Raw genomic sequence first — 15067 nt, 5'->3', positions numbered from 1 at the left:
AAAAGCAACTGCAAAAACGTCTAACTTTTTCATTTCATTACTACGCCTCGCTTTCCTAAGCTTAGTTCGTTTCCTTTATGTTGCTGAATTGTAGGTACCAGAGAAGATCGTAACGAAATGATGAGAACGGAGAAATAAGTTTCCACCACAATACGAGTACGAAAGTTTGAAAGAGCTTTGTTCACCTTGATCGGGTGTTCTGTTCCTTAGGCCGTTTATAAAAGAATAAAGTAAGAATTACAAATGTAGATCTGAACGATATGATACACGTGGAGTGTTTACATACACTAAAAAAGTCATAAAATAAAGAGAAAAAGAAACAGCAGCTCAAGATTCCAGTCAAAAACCGAAACCGAAACGAAAGCTCTTTGTTTTGTTCCGGCGGCGACATCTTGAGGGACGCTGTGGAACTAAGTCACGGGCTGGGAAAAAGAAAACAGCTGATCCGAGACCAGGAATCGAACCTATGACGGCGCAGTTATGGCGTGCGCCGAACGTGAGCGATTAGCTGACTCAGCCACAGAGGACGGCAGGTGCCGATGGTAAGCGAGAGTTTATCAATTTACCACAAGTATTTGAAGGACCGCGTTTCAAAAAACGCGTTAGGAAACAATGTTACGCCAATTGCGAAAAGTTGAGAATGACTTCAATCGAAAGCTGAGTGTCAGGACTACATGCGATGTACTGACAATTAATATAACTTGCTTAGTTTTACCACAGTGACCGTTATTGTCTCGAAAAACAGGCCACATTTTTTTGCCGTTGCCATAGACTCCCATTGTACAATCTTTAACTGCTCTGGGAACAAAATTGAAGCTTACCGCGACATGATAGCCGCAGTCTCATCGTGCGTTAAGGTTCCCAGAAGCGCTCTGTGGTCTGCGTTTTTCAACATTCACCCTCTACGCTTAATAATTCTGGAAAAACTCGCTTGTTCCATTGAAAACGCGCTAGTTTCGCGCCTAGGCCGCCAGGGGCGCTGGCTGCTATGTGTCCACAAAAGCTGGGCATATGATATGCCCAGCTGTTCTTTCGGCTGAAAAAACGCGTTATTGATCGTGTTCTTTATTTATGGAATTTGTAGCAATCAGAATACGCCCGTGGCCGCTGGGACGGAACTAGAAGAATAACATATTTTGCGTTTCAGGAAACAATGCCGTTCGGCTCTTTCTGCGAAGCAGAATTTCCCGACAGCTGTACCCGCATTTCCATGCACTAAGCATATAATCCAGTAAGGCTAGCGAGAGTGTGAAGTTAGATTGACTTACAAGTCAACATAAAAATATCGATGAAACTCTCCACATTCGTGACCATAGTCATCTTCGTCGCTCTTGTTGGTGATGAAATCGGGTTCGCTTCGAGAAAAATAAGTGAGTGTTCGTTACTAAATTCCTATTTTCCAGCTTTCTTAAAAGGTATTCTGATACACCACCATTACTTCTTGGCAGCTTTACGACTATCATAAAACGAGCAATAACGTACAAACTGTCGGATTCCGAAAATGCGTGATTGCTCATCTGCGCACATCAAATCCCACTCTAATATTTTTTTATTGGCATTATGTAAGGAGATGTTGGCGCACAAATAAGGCGACGGCTACTCCTTAGCTCTTAGAGGTGTCTAACATGCACATAGGGTCTAAATTTGCCACTGTAATCAATGTCTAGCAACCTGAGCACGTGATTTCTGCAGTACTGTGGTTCTTTACGCCCGACTGCCTTAAGAGGCGTGCTCAGGATGTTTAATAATAACCCGCTTTGCAATTACATTAAAAACGTTGCGCATATAGGTTTGGCTCATGAAGTTATGGCAGGAGCATAATGTATTGTTTTAGAGCGCAGCTCTTAGCCGCCCGTTTGTGCGTTGAACGGCGTAACCGATAGAGCGAACGAGGACGAAAAAGAGCGAACGTGGAGTCTGTGGATATCACGAGCCACTGGCCTCTAACCTCGCTCTCTTCTTCAGTTACGCGCGCTGGCCCCTCGGTCGGTGCTCGTGCGCATGCAAGGCTGGCACACGCACCGCGGCTGGCTTCGCTTGTTGTAACGAGGCTGTCAGCGTTTCGCTTGGTTCGCGTCGGCTGCACTGCAGAATGTTGTGCGTAGCACTAGAGCGTTGGCAGCTTCTGCAGAATTATGTAACGGATGTTACATTGCTAGAACTGCGGAGAGCTAAAACTTCACAGTTGGCGTTGGCCCAACGCAAAGCTGTGCCCAGAATTCGCATTAGCGAGTATCGTGATCGTCGGTGAAATTTTTAGCAAGAATGTCAAAATGGAAATTAGTACTACGTATCGCCTCCTTGGAGCCAGGTAATTTGAATGCCACATAAGCTACAAAAGCAACAACCCTGTGAATCATCGTATTGTGGTGGACGCCTCAAGTATACAACTTGAGGAGAAAATAAATCTCGTGAATTTTCTGACTGATGATTAATTAGATGCGCGGGAGCTCTGCAAAACATAATTTGGAATGACTTCGTGATTTTCAACAAGCAGCTGCGATACAGCCGACTGACCACCATCCATATGAAAATACACCGTATTTATTAATGACCTACACATGAACATTTCATAGTTCTGCTACAATGAATATCAGTAATGAATGACAACGTCTTATTTTTCTGCAGAAAGGTTTCGACAGAACCTAAGATTTCATAATAAACACGGTGAGTACGGCTAACACATGCTGAATCAGTTATTATCGGCATAATGCTGCATTGTTCTCGTAATGGCTTCAGGAAAAGAAGGGACGTGCTTCCTAGCGGGTCACTCTTAAATTAATGATGGTATTTTAACTATGTCGTTTTTTATTATGCTTACATTATAATTGATGTATAACTTGCTGAAAGCAGATAAGCATAGGATGATCGATGAAGTCGGAAAGGAACAAGATTTTCTTAGGGCACTCGACACAGGTGTCTTTGAAGTTCTTGGAGGTATACACCCGTGATGTCGCTAGAATACGACAGTCATCGGCATTTATACTAGAGGACATTGAGAATCACGACAGGTGACGGCAGTACGCTGTTTTCAAGTATACATGCGCGTACGTATGAACAGCAAACGTTTCGATGTGTTTGAACTTTGCGTTGAAATATTCGTGAAGGAGCCGCTATTTTCTCAAGGCTTCAATCTTGTAGAGCAACGAATGTTTTCGAGGCCATTCTTGAAACACGCTTGAAAACAATGAGAAGCTGTTGTCAATAATTTTATTGAAATTTTAATGAGAATTTTTTCTTTACACTTTTTGTATGCGTACATCATGCATGTAATGACATAATTTTCGGCAAATTTAGAATTCTTACCGCTTCTAGTTCTTCTAGGTCATGGGGAAAACTTCGTGAGCAATACATGGCGCCTATGTAAAGTCTACGTGTAAGGCAAACTTACAGAAGAAGTAGCACTGGTACTACATGTCACTGCTTGGAGGCTAATGTGGTTGTTCATTATTAAAGGAAATCTTTAGTAACCTAACACGGCTAAAAAAAAAGAAACGCCCAACTACAGAAGGGTTGATAGGCGGGCTAGTTGGTATAGATTCATTATTAGCAAACGTTTGTTCGCGCTGCCACGTTATCATAATGAAACGTCAAACTAGCTTGTTCATCGCATCAGACATTATATGCAATGAGTAGATTTGCAACGATTAGTAAATGCTATGTTTCAGTACAAGCATCGGGACCACTTTTCTGATTGGGCTGCCTCCATTTCTTTTTAAAGTTTTCTTGGTCATGAAGACCCAAGCCTGTTGAGAAGTGTGAAAGCTTCCGGTTTACAACGTATCTTCTAAATCTGTAATTTTATGAAAATATGGTGTTATTACCAAGGCAAAAAAAAACGCAAAAATAAGGAGACGGAGCACACAAGACAACGCCTTCTACTTGAGCTCACGTTCTTAATCTTACAAACATACTTTCAATATGTACCTTTTCGCTCAGGGAAACCACCCCACTTTAATTAAGACTAAACCCTTAGATGCCTCATAAAACTCGAAAAGTGATCGTCCGCGTCAGCAGGAGTGGTTGAAAAAATCAATCAAAGCAACAAAGCAATCGGCGTGCACTTCGGCGCCATGTGCCATACAAGACGACTAACTTGCACTAAAGCACCACAAATAGAAATTTGTAACTGAGATCAAGTAAGAAGCAAAAGAATCTGTTGAGAGTAATTGAGAGTAATTAAAGAGTAATTGGCAGTAATCACGAGTAGTTTAGTCATCGATAGTAACAGAGAGTAACTGAAAATGACGTCAAAATAGTACAGACGTTGAGTGCAGACGTGATGGATGTTGCCATAGCATGCAATAAGGGACCCTGTGAAGTCTTGTTGCGCAAATAATTTATTCATTGTTTCGATATGTATAGGTCATCCACGTAACGCGAAAGCTAAACGGCAACGATTACACCTACCACATGGAGAGGGAACGTATCACCGTGAGTAGATATTTTTGTATACAAGATACTTAGCTGACCTGCCGCTGTTTCACCCTATCCTGTGGAGTAAAACATTGTTTATGTTGGGGCTTCCGAATGGTTCCAAGCGAAAAAAGTGTGTTTTTTTTATCTCGGCATTTTGGAATAAACTCGGTTTCTTGTTCAGGATGAGTGAGGACAGGGACGGTGAGGTCAAACGTTTAAATGCATCTCGACATTTTGCGCACTTTGCTGAAACCGTGAATATAAACCAAGGGCAGGTTTTGCTTGCAGAAGTTTAATTTGCTTTTGGTGTCTTGGGTGTGTCATTGCTCCAATACTAGTTTGAATGTCGAACCACGCAGTCTAATCAACGAATTGCGCACCACTTGTCCTGTCCTTTTTTTTTTTCGTTAGTCGTTCGCGCATTATGCTGAGCGCAACTACATTAGACTATTCAACGAAAACGAAAGTGATTGGGATCATGATACAACCATAACACCTAGATCTACCTAAATCACTCCAAGGGAAACCGGTCCTCCATATAAATTTATGATGGAGAAGGAAAAAGGAAAGCAGGCCAGGAAAGAATTGGCAGCCCTTTCAAGTGTAGGCAGTAAATTTAAACACACACACACACACACACACACACACACACACACACACACACACACACACACACACACACACACACACACACACACACACACACACACACACACACACACACACACACACACACACACACACACACACACACACACACACACACACACACACACACACACACACACACACACACACACACACACACACACACACAGACCAGCATTACTTTCCAAGTATACACCAAATAGCCCAAACGAAAGCGTTACTGCCTATCACTTGTTCTCTCTTAATGTCCTCCTTGCTTTCTCTTTTCCTTTAACACGAAAGTGTTTCATGCCGGGGTCCACTAAGACTTTGATGACGTATTTCCGTGACAGAGATACGTCAGCAAAATACACACGATCAGATTTACGAAAAAAAATTCCGCACACGGGGGTCCAACCTTCGTCCTTCCGTCCGCGACGATAAGTGACGGATGCTCTAACCACTGCACCACACATGCAGGTGGCCACACGAACGCGCCCCGTTCGTCAGAGCACCTGGAGGCCTTGAGCACTTTCTTTTTTTTTTTTACAGCGAAAGCTGTTATGAAATCACAAAAACAGCCGATTTTGGTCGCGCAGTTGTCCGCCGCAGCCGGTGTCCGCAAGCGCTATCGCGCAAAACGAGAAAAAAAACGAAATGAGAAAGAAATATCCAGGATTGGATGGGATTCGAACCCACGAGCTCGGCCTTGCAGTGGAGTATTCTACGGCAGAGCCACGCCGTAATATTCCTTTCCACTGAAAATGTCTGCGATGTGTTTGCGGTAGCACAGGCGAAATATGCCTATGCAACCTCTTTCCTTCAAGAAAATGTTCCTAAATTTACAGATCATACACCGAGCGACATTCGCAGAATTAACATGCCTTAAGCCGCTTTCTAGAAGCAGAAGGTATAGAGCATACACCTAGAACAAGTGCCTCACTCTGCTCTTAGAAGAAACCGTGAATAACCGTCTCGGGATGATCCCGCATCCCGAAATTAAAGGGACACTAAAGGCAAATAAGAATTTATGTCAGAGTGAAAGCTCAATGTATGACAATATCTAAAACGGCAATATTATCCACAGCGGTGCCCTACTTACCGAGAAATTAGGCTAAATATATCATACGATGAGCGCCACGAGTGGGACATTTTCGAAATGATCCCGATGACGCGAGACAGTCCGACTACAATCAATCACTCGTAATCAAAGTAGCTGCAATAAAAAAGAACCTTCCGTGCTTCAAGAGACGTAATAAAATGCTGCTTGTTCGTTTCTGTTTGATTCATGGAAAAAAGAACCTCTCTGGCCTTGCCATGGGGAACGGCGCGCGTGGTTCAAAGGTTCCGTTTTCGCCGAACTGCGCTTCGCCCGATGCCCTGTTTCGATCACGTGGTCGCGTCTCAGTGGTAGTTTTGGTATCGCGTACTGCCGCGTGTGTTTTGCGCGCTCGTGAAAGTCGCTCTGTGAGAAAGTACGACAAAATGCGGCATGCATGTGATATTTCCCGATGCCCGAATGGTGCACGCCGCCAGTGCACGCCGCCGCGCAGTAAAGGCGGGCAACGTTGGGCACGGCAACAGTGGCGTGAGAGAGACCGCTTTCTTTTTTTTTTATTGGCGCCAGTATGCCCTACGGCATAAGTTAAATAAAAGGAAAGAGTTCAGATTCGCTGATACAGGCCAGGAGCGGTCGATGCAACGGCCCGTGCGTCCAGCGCGTTTTCAGGCGGGTGATTTGAAGTGCGCTAACGTAGTGCGGACCACTAAAACGTCATTTTGTTTCAAAATGAGCAATTCCTTGGCATAAAAGTAGCACTACGAGGTTTCTGGACCGCGATATCAACAATCAACGTCGACTTAATATTTGCCTTTGTGTCGCTTTAAGAACGAGTGCGTTGGTTAAATTTTCGGACATAGCCGAAGAGACGTAGAAAACTAAAGCAGCGTTGCACTAGTGGCGCCAAGCCTGAAAAAATTGCGGAGCCGGGCGGCCTTCCTTGTTCCTCTTTGTTTTTCTCTTTCTTTCTTTTTTCTGTGTATTTGTCTCTCTTTATTTCTTTCTTTTTCTCTCTATTTCTTTGCTCTTCTCGCTCTGACTTTTTTCTCTTTCGTCCCTCTCTTTCTGTCTCTCCATTTCTTGCTTCCTCTTTCTTTCTATCTCTTTCTTTCTATTCCTTTCTATTTCTTTGATTCTGGATCTTTCTCTCTCGCTCTTTCTGTCTTTCTTCCCTTCCTTTCTTTGAATTTCTCTTTTTGTCTTTCTTTCTATGCTATGCTTTACTCTCTCTCGTCTTCCTTTCCCTCCTTATTCTCACTTCCCTTTCCCACTCCCTGGTTATATCACACTATACAAGTCTATAAAAACAGCAGGAAGTGCAAGATGGAAGCTTGCGATGAAAAAATTCGTAAACAGGGGGTGGGTGCTCGAGCCGACGTTTCGACAAGTGGACTTGTCTTCTTCAAGGCTGGAACTGATTTCCTTAGCTATCGTGTGTATATGCTTCGTGCCCTCTCCAGCGTGGGGGTGGGGGAGGGGGGGAGAGGCCGCCGTGACAAAGTGTGTGAGTCATAAGGAAGACGAAAAAAAAAAGCCTGTTTGCGGATTTTTTCATATACAAGTCTATGCTATGTTCTGCTAGCGTGCCTGGATGACGGAGTGGTTACGACGCTCGCCTTCGGATCGTTGGTACGCGGGTTCGAATCTAGCCACGCCAAGAAATTCTTTCTCTGTCTTTCTCTTTTTCTCTGTACTCGTCCTCTCATCCATCAGCGTTATTGCATCCCACACCGGACAAATGGGCGCGCGTCTTCTGGGAGCGAAGCAGAAGAGGACGAACATAGCACGTGCTGGTACGACTGGCGGCTTTACAGAATATGAGCGATGATAAAGAGGGATTTGAGAGTGTCTGTATGACGTTACTGCACTCACGGACATATACGCATACGTTTTTAAAAGGTCTAATGTGCTCTCTATTGTTATTCTTATTCGAAATTGGTCAATAGCCCTTCGCTTCGCCAGCTTCGTGTAATGCGAGAATAACTTTGTCGTTCCCCATCAAATTCATGAATTTGATCTGTCTAATAAATATTATAGGTACTGGTTCATCCGACGGCTTACCAGCGAATACACACCGCGGGAATGAAGCGACGACGGGTCAGTACATGCGTATCCATTCAGTACGCTTAAGCTTTTAGTCTATATGATGTCACTGCGTTTATTTGTACAGAATATTCAATCTATTTTAAAGCTTCCTCAGCGAAACGTGCAAGGCCTCACTGGCTGTGGCAGCCACGCGGCTGACACAGCCTTGCCGAATAGGTCACATGTAGCACAGCACTAAAATTAAGAATCAGCTTGTATGGAGCACCGTGAATTAATACCTACAGCTTCAGGTGTGCCACTGGTCGTATTTGTTGGCTGCGGAATTACACAGTATGACTTCAGAGCAACATGTCACATCACTTCAAGTGATTCGTACCTTCATGAAAGCGAGAACTTCTACGTCCTTTCCATATGTTGGTTCCACGCGTCTGCGTGGGAAAGCTCGTTTCTTGCGTAAATGAAGTAAATTTTTCAACTCAGCGCGTCGATAGTATTTTTACCATCGATAGTTCGATAGTGACTCAGCTATCGATAGTATCATCGATAGTTCTGCATAACTAACACCCATGCACATATATACATACCTTCCTATAAGGTCTGATGTGCTCTTTATTGCCATTTTTATTCTAAATTGGTAGATAGCATTTCGTTTCGCCAGCTTCATGCAATACGGAAATAGCCTTGTCGTTCACCATAAAAGTTCATGAATCTGATCTGTCGAATAATTATTCTAGGTTCTGGTTCATCCGGGAGCTCATCGACGAATATGCTACATGGGAACGGAGCGGTGATGGGTCAGTACATGTGCATCAATTCAGTACGCGTAAGCTTGTGGTCTATATCATGTCACTGCCTTTTTCGTATAGAAAATTCAAATTATTTTAAAGCTTCCTCAGCGAAACCTTCAGGGCTTCGCTGGCCGTGGTCACTGCCTTGCTGAACTGTAGTTCACATGTAGTACAGAACTAAAATTAAGAATAGGGTTATGTGGCATCATGAATTATTACTTACACCTTCAGGTGTGCAAGTGGTCGTTTTTGTTTGTTGTGGAATTACGCAGCATGACTTCTGAGCAACAAATCACAATCCTCGAAATGCTTCATACCTTCATGAAAGCGTGAACTTCTACGTCCTTTCAGGAAATCTTTGGTTCCGGGCGTCTGCCCGAACAGCTTGATTCCTGCGTAAATTAAATAAATTTTTCGACTTAGCGCGTCGTCCTCTCAAGAGCGAGCCGTCCTGTTCGCATTACACGTGCGGCGCTCTAGCAAGTGAGACACGGCAGTAACCATTTGCCCGTCCACTTTACTGGCTGTCTTTGTATGTGCAACTCTGAGAGTGCTAGCTAGCTTCACTGTGACCATGGCGACTAATGTGAAATATTTTTTTGTAAATATGTGGGTCAATCTGAATTACATGTGTAAGTGATCGACATAGAGAACACCAAGCATCGTTAAAAGCTTGAAGCAATTCTAATGTTTCTGATCGCTGTGATTGTTCTGTCCTTTGTATCATGCAATTGAAATTACTCTTCATCAAACGTGACATAGTGGAGTGGTGAAAATCGGCAAATGGGCTTTCTTATGTTAGCCTAGCCTATATTTTTTGTTTGATAATGACTACGCACACTTAGACTCTTAATAACTGTGATTAAGGGGTGATGCACCTAATGTTTGTCATTCCGTGCACGGAAGCTTTGTTGATATTTCCTGGCACAAGCCTCTCAGCCACACCAGGCCAGCTGGAGAACTGTGCTTTAGCAGAAACCGAAATTCTAGGGCACTGGCCTACGCTGACTGCAACGTGAGTGGCTGTGAGGTGGTTGGCGCGGTTTCTTGTATAAACTGGACGGAAAGACACAATGCGACCGTTCACTTCATTGTTGTTGCGGAGCACTTGGACACTGCCATAGTCATAATGACATCGTGCTGTCGTCAGACTCTTTTCTTTCATTTTCTCCTTTGTCTTCGCAAGTACAGCGTTGCCAGCCGGAGACATCCTCTGGTTTATCTCCCCGTCCTTCCACCACGTTTTCCTCTCTCTTTCCTTGATTGATACGCATGTGTGAAAAGTTTATTTACACTATTTACACATGCTGTGTCAGACATTTACACTTCTTCCCTTTCGGTAAAATACCAGTGTCTTAATAAATAAATAAATAAATAAATAAATAAATAAATAAATAAATAAATAAATAAATAAATAAATAAATAAATAAATAAACTTTAAAACTTTACGCACCCTCCCATCTGTCAGCGGGCAACGCGATTAGATAGGGCGTCCCAGCTAAAGTTAGCCAAGCTATCGTTTCTTTTATTTTTATATTATTGTTTTATTCAGTCAAGTAATTCGCACACAAAAATGTTGTAGTTGGCGGCGTAGTAGAGAAGAACGAACGCTGCATAGGTATTTTAACCGCACATTTTTCCGGTTCTCTTTTTTTTGTTCATGTAACTTGGATAACATTATCTGGTGGAAGTGGTAAATTTATAGAAGCGAAACTTCAGCCGTGGCACACGGATTTTCGGAGAAATGCCTTTGAATAATTTTTACTGTGATATACTTCTGTTGGCACGCTTCTACAGGTATTTGAATGTCCGCCAGTGGGCCGCTGTGCACTTCCGTCCCTTACAGAGAGAAGAATGGATCTCCAAAGTCAAGATGGGAGCCGACAGATGGAAACACGGAGTGGGATAGGTTGAACAAAGAGGAGAATGTGCCTCAGACAGGCTGGCCGACGATTCGATAGGAGGGTATATCTTTGTCAAAGGCGCCTTGTCATCCTTGTCGTCTTAGTTTTAAGGGGTTAGTGTTGACGTCATGTCCAGCGGTGGCGCGTGTCGCTGTTGGTAATTGCTGCCTGGAAAGAAAAAAAAACTATAAAGCAGAAGATTGTAATCCTGGCTAGATTTCTTGTAACGGCTCTCAGGCGTCTCATCTCAGAGATAAGGGGACCTGAAAGAAAAAAAAGGAAAAGAAAAAAAAAAGGTCACAGTTTCGCCGCAAGGGCGAAGCAATGAACTCGACAGCAAGAAACGGTAATGCTATACGAAGTGAGGCTCGCCAATGGATACTCACAGTTTGAAGAGCACTCCTGTTGCAAAGGCGGCCGAAACAGCGAAGGAAACTGGCGTGCTTCAAGTGTCGAGCTGTGACCCTCGATAGTTCGCGATCATCTTGTGTTTCTTCGTTTAGCGGCGTCCCTTGAGCTCGAGTGACTTTCGTACGCCCCGTAACATCAGCGCAGACATCACGGTGAAATCTCGAAACATCCCTCCTCCTCTCACCACGAGATAAAACCGCGCGAGCAGGCAACGGAAGGGCAAGGTTCTCCCTGTGCAAATAATAGAAGAAGCGAGCGAGCGGGCTGATGACTTTGAAATGCACCTGTTGCGTTCCTCGCGCCATCTCGCTGGTAATGAAGAAACGCTTATAAGCGCATGCCATCTCGGAGTACTGCTAGCGGTAAAGGGTGTGTATATAACGCTCGCCGTTAGCTACCTGAAGGATCTGCGTTTTGTGGCGTAGTGGTTAGCGCCACGCGCTGCGGAGCGAGAGGTCGCTGGTTCGATTCCGCGCCTCGGAAGAATTTTAGGAGCGGAGCTCCTTATAGCATCACCTGGTCGGTCGTCGCTCCATGCGGCATGTCCCCGCCGTCGCGTCTCCCGTATCATTTAATAGATCGCGCTATATTGAGGCGAGCGCCTCAGATGCCATATCAAACGCCAAAATTGACCGGCGTCCCGCGTCGGCGTCTCCCGTCGACGTCCACACGAATGATGAAAAAAGTCATCAAGTGATGACGTCACTATATGACGTCATCAAGGCGTCACAGATCATCAAAATTTGTGACGTCATAGTGACATCGTATGATGACGTCATCACATGCATCTGAACTTAGTCAACGGAGGGCCCATCACGGATGCAGTGCAAAACCAGGTGAGGTGCCTCCGATCCGGGAGGCAATGCAAAACCACATTAGGCGCAGAAAGCTTTCGGAGTGTGGCGGCGCGAGAACGATTCATCGACTCGGAAGAAAAAGTAGATGGCTTTCGCCTTCCAGTTGCCTTAAGTGTGTGCATAAGCCACCCTTATAGGCGCATCTAGCGGGGGGGGGCAAGGGGGGCGCTAGCCCCCCCCCAACTGAGAAATGTTAGGGGGGCGGAGCCCCTTTCGATAGTGGTCATTGTCGGCTGCAGACTGGGAAACTAACAAGTCAGGCAAAGTTTAACTTGAACGCAGCAATAGCGTAATTATGTAATAAAATTTGTCCTGTGATTCAGTTGTGACGGCTGTCCTCCGCGTGTCATGACCAGGCACTCTAGGCTCTCTGCAGTGCGGGCTGCTTATTCTACGCTTTCGCACCTTGCGCTTGAGCATTGCAGAGGAGGCTAGGGCTCTATAACATTGCAGGAATCTGTCATGATTTGTTCTTGTTCTGCCTAGCCTGAAATTTACGTAATCCGCGACGGAAATACGGGCGGGAACCAGTAAACGTTTTGTAGCCCGATCAAATGCTCCCTTTTTTCAGGAAATGTAGTTCCTCTCTTTCAAAATGAAGATCATCGCCGCTGCTCCATATCCAAGTCGCTGTGAGCTGATTAGTGTGCAGAAGTGTCGAGTATTTTAGTTGTGACCAGCCAGGAGAGCTAAAAAAGATTCCATCTTTAGTCTCCGATTGACCTGCTTCACCTTGCTTATCACATGGTAGCCTGAAGCAGTCGCGGCGGCTTGTAACAAGGCAGTGGAGTCGAGCACATTGAGAAGCCCAGCTTTCAAGTTTGCCCCGTAACTTGATCTACCTCACAAGGGAGAGATCAGCGTCCACGGTTTTCTGGCATAAGAAGGCTGCCCAATTACAAAGGATTGTGTCGGTTCCTAATGACGTTTATTTCTCTCTCTACCTCTCTGTCAGCAACGGTGAGTTCACAGAGAGCTGTATAAGCTGAAAAACAGCTTAGCCTCGTTAAACTATGCTACTAAATGTACCTATTGTACCCATATGAATCTGGCTCGCCCGCTGCCATAAGTAGCCGCTGCCAATGCGATTGGCAGGCAGCGTTCTTGAATTACGCGTTGAGAAAGAGACACTGCCTGGCTGTTCCGAAAAAAGTTATTGTTCAGCACAGTAATGCGCTGCTTATTGTGCACACTTCATTTTAACGCCGCAAGTTTTCGCACACTTAAGACGTCGCCTAACAAAGAGGCGATTTTATGGCACACCGAAAAATTTTCACAAATAGCAAAAACCAATCACCGATAATACGCCGTATTGAAAATAGTTTATTATTATTTTTTTACTTTACGCAGTCATGCGTAAGTGCTAATTACATGGTGGATGACTTACGCGTCATTTGTTGCATCTTGTTACGAGCAGGTGCTGTCAGGATGACCCACAAAATTTCGGCTAATCATTAACAGCTAACGACGTATACGGAATGGGACGATGTGGAGTAGTTTGACGCCATAATCGCTCACAATTTTTCAAAGAAAATTTGAGCTTACACCGTTTGCGTAGGCTATTTACTTGGAGGAGCCGGAGGGGAGGAGCAAAGGGCCACTTCACCGCTTTTTCGTCCATCCCCTACCCAAGCTGGGTAAAATAGGAGGGCAAGGAACGACACCTAGTATGTAAAGTCGTAGTCATTAACAACCTTATAACTATATACAACCAGCTCAATGTGGTTTCCATAAATATTAATCGACTGATCTTATTCTTCTCATTTAGAAAGACATTATATCAGAGGGCCCTACCAATAAAGAAATTGGCACTCGCCTTAGCCTGAAGATTTCTGCGAAGTACCTTGCTTTGTCAGCCACATGTTTTGTTGAATAAGTGAGAAATTAAGGTACTAGAGTCATAGAAGGTTTTTCATACTCCTCGTATTTACAGCGCCAAAGTGACACTGTCATGTTCGCAGATGGAATGCCCAGATGAAGAACAGGCTAGATGTGGCTGTATTTTTTAAGCTTCATGGTAATATTGTTACGCGTAGAGTTGCAGTATTTACAATATATTTACAGTACGTAAGGGGTGTAGCGTTGACGCACTATGACAAGTGCAACACCATCGACCCAAGCCCGAGACACTTCAACTTCGTCTTCGGCTAGTAGTGTCCTCTAGTCCACAGTGGCACAAACACCTATGTGACATAAACTCACGGCGGCAGAAGCACCGTCTCGGTGCATCGGATCGATGTACGTGACGTAGGGCTTTAGTCGGGAAACATGCACAGTCTCAGCAGCTGGTGAGGGGGACAAAGGCTTGCGGTTTAGTGGCGAGATCTCGTATGTGACTTCGGTTACTTGGCGAAGAACTCGGTAAGGCCCAACGTAGCGCGGCAGCAGTTTTTCACTCAGGCTAACGCGACGTGAAGGCAGCCAGAGCAAGACCAGGGAGCCAGGGCTGAAACGCACGTCCTGGTGGTGGCTGTCGTACAGGCGCTTTTGGTCGGCCTGAGACGCCACGAGTCGATCACGGGCAACGCGACGTGCCGTCGCCGCGCGAACGATGGCGTCGTGAGCGTAGAATGTGGTTGAGTTTGCCTCTGAAGGAAGTAGTGAGTCGAGAGGCAAGAGCGGGTCGCGGCCGTACAGCAGATAGAACGGAGAATAGGCAGTAACGTCGTGAGGCGAACGAATTATAGGCAAACGTCACGAACGGTAAGGTGCAGTCCCAATCTCGGTGATCCTCAGACACGTACATGGATATCATGTCAGTGAGTGTACGGTTCAAGCGTTCAGTAAGTCCGTTTGTCTGAGGATGGTAAGCGGTGCTGAACTTGCGGGACGTTGCACAAGAGCGGAGAAGGTCGTCGACAACTTGCGAAAGGAAACAGCGACCTCGATCAGTCAGCAGCTGACGAGGAGCACCATGGTGTAGATGAGTTGATGGAGGAGGAAGTCAGCGACATC

At 45.0% G+C, this 15067-nt stretch overlaps 1 protein-coding gene across 1 annotated transcript in view; it reads left to right on the top strand.

Moving 5' to 3' along the window:
* The first annotated feature begins 1099 nt into the window (after window positions 1–1099).
* Window positions 1100–15067, top strand: part of LOC119374928 (uncharacterized) — a 53633-nt gene continuing 39665 nt past the window's right edge. The window contains exons 1-5 of the mRNA XM_037645129.1: window positions 1100–1370; window positions 2629–2667; window positions 4366–4434; window positions 8144–8203; window positions 8887–8946. Of these exons, the coding sequence (XP_037501057.1) occupies window positions 1289–1370; window positions 2629–2667; window positions 4366–4434; window positions 8144–8203; window positions 8887–8946 (310 nt within the window). The 5' untranslated portion in view covers window positions 1100–1288. The remainder of the gene's footprint in view (window positions 1371–2628; window positions 2668–4365; window positions 4435–8143; window positions 8204–8886; window positions 8947–15067) is intronic.

Source organism: Rhipicephalus sanguineus, chromosome 11 (assembly GCF_013339695.2).
Source record: "Rhipicephalus sanguineus isolate Rsan-2018 chromosome 11, BIME_Rsan_1.4, whole genome shotgun sequence".
NCBI lineage: Eukaryota > Metazoa > Arthropoda > Arachnida > Ixodida > Ixodidae > Rhipicephalus > Rhipicephalus sanguineus.
This window is presented reverse-complemented; position numbering and strand designations above follow the sequence as displayed.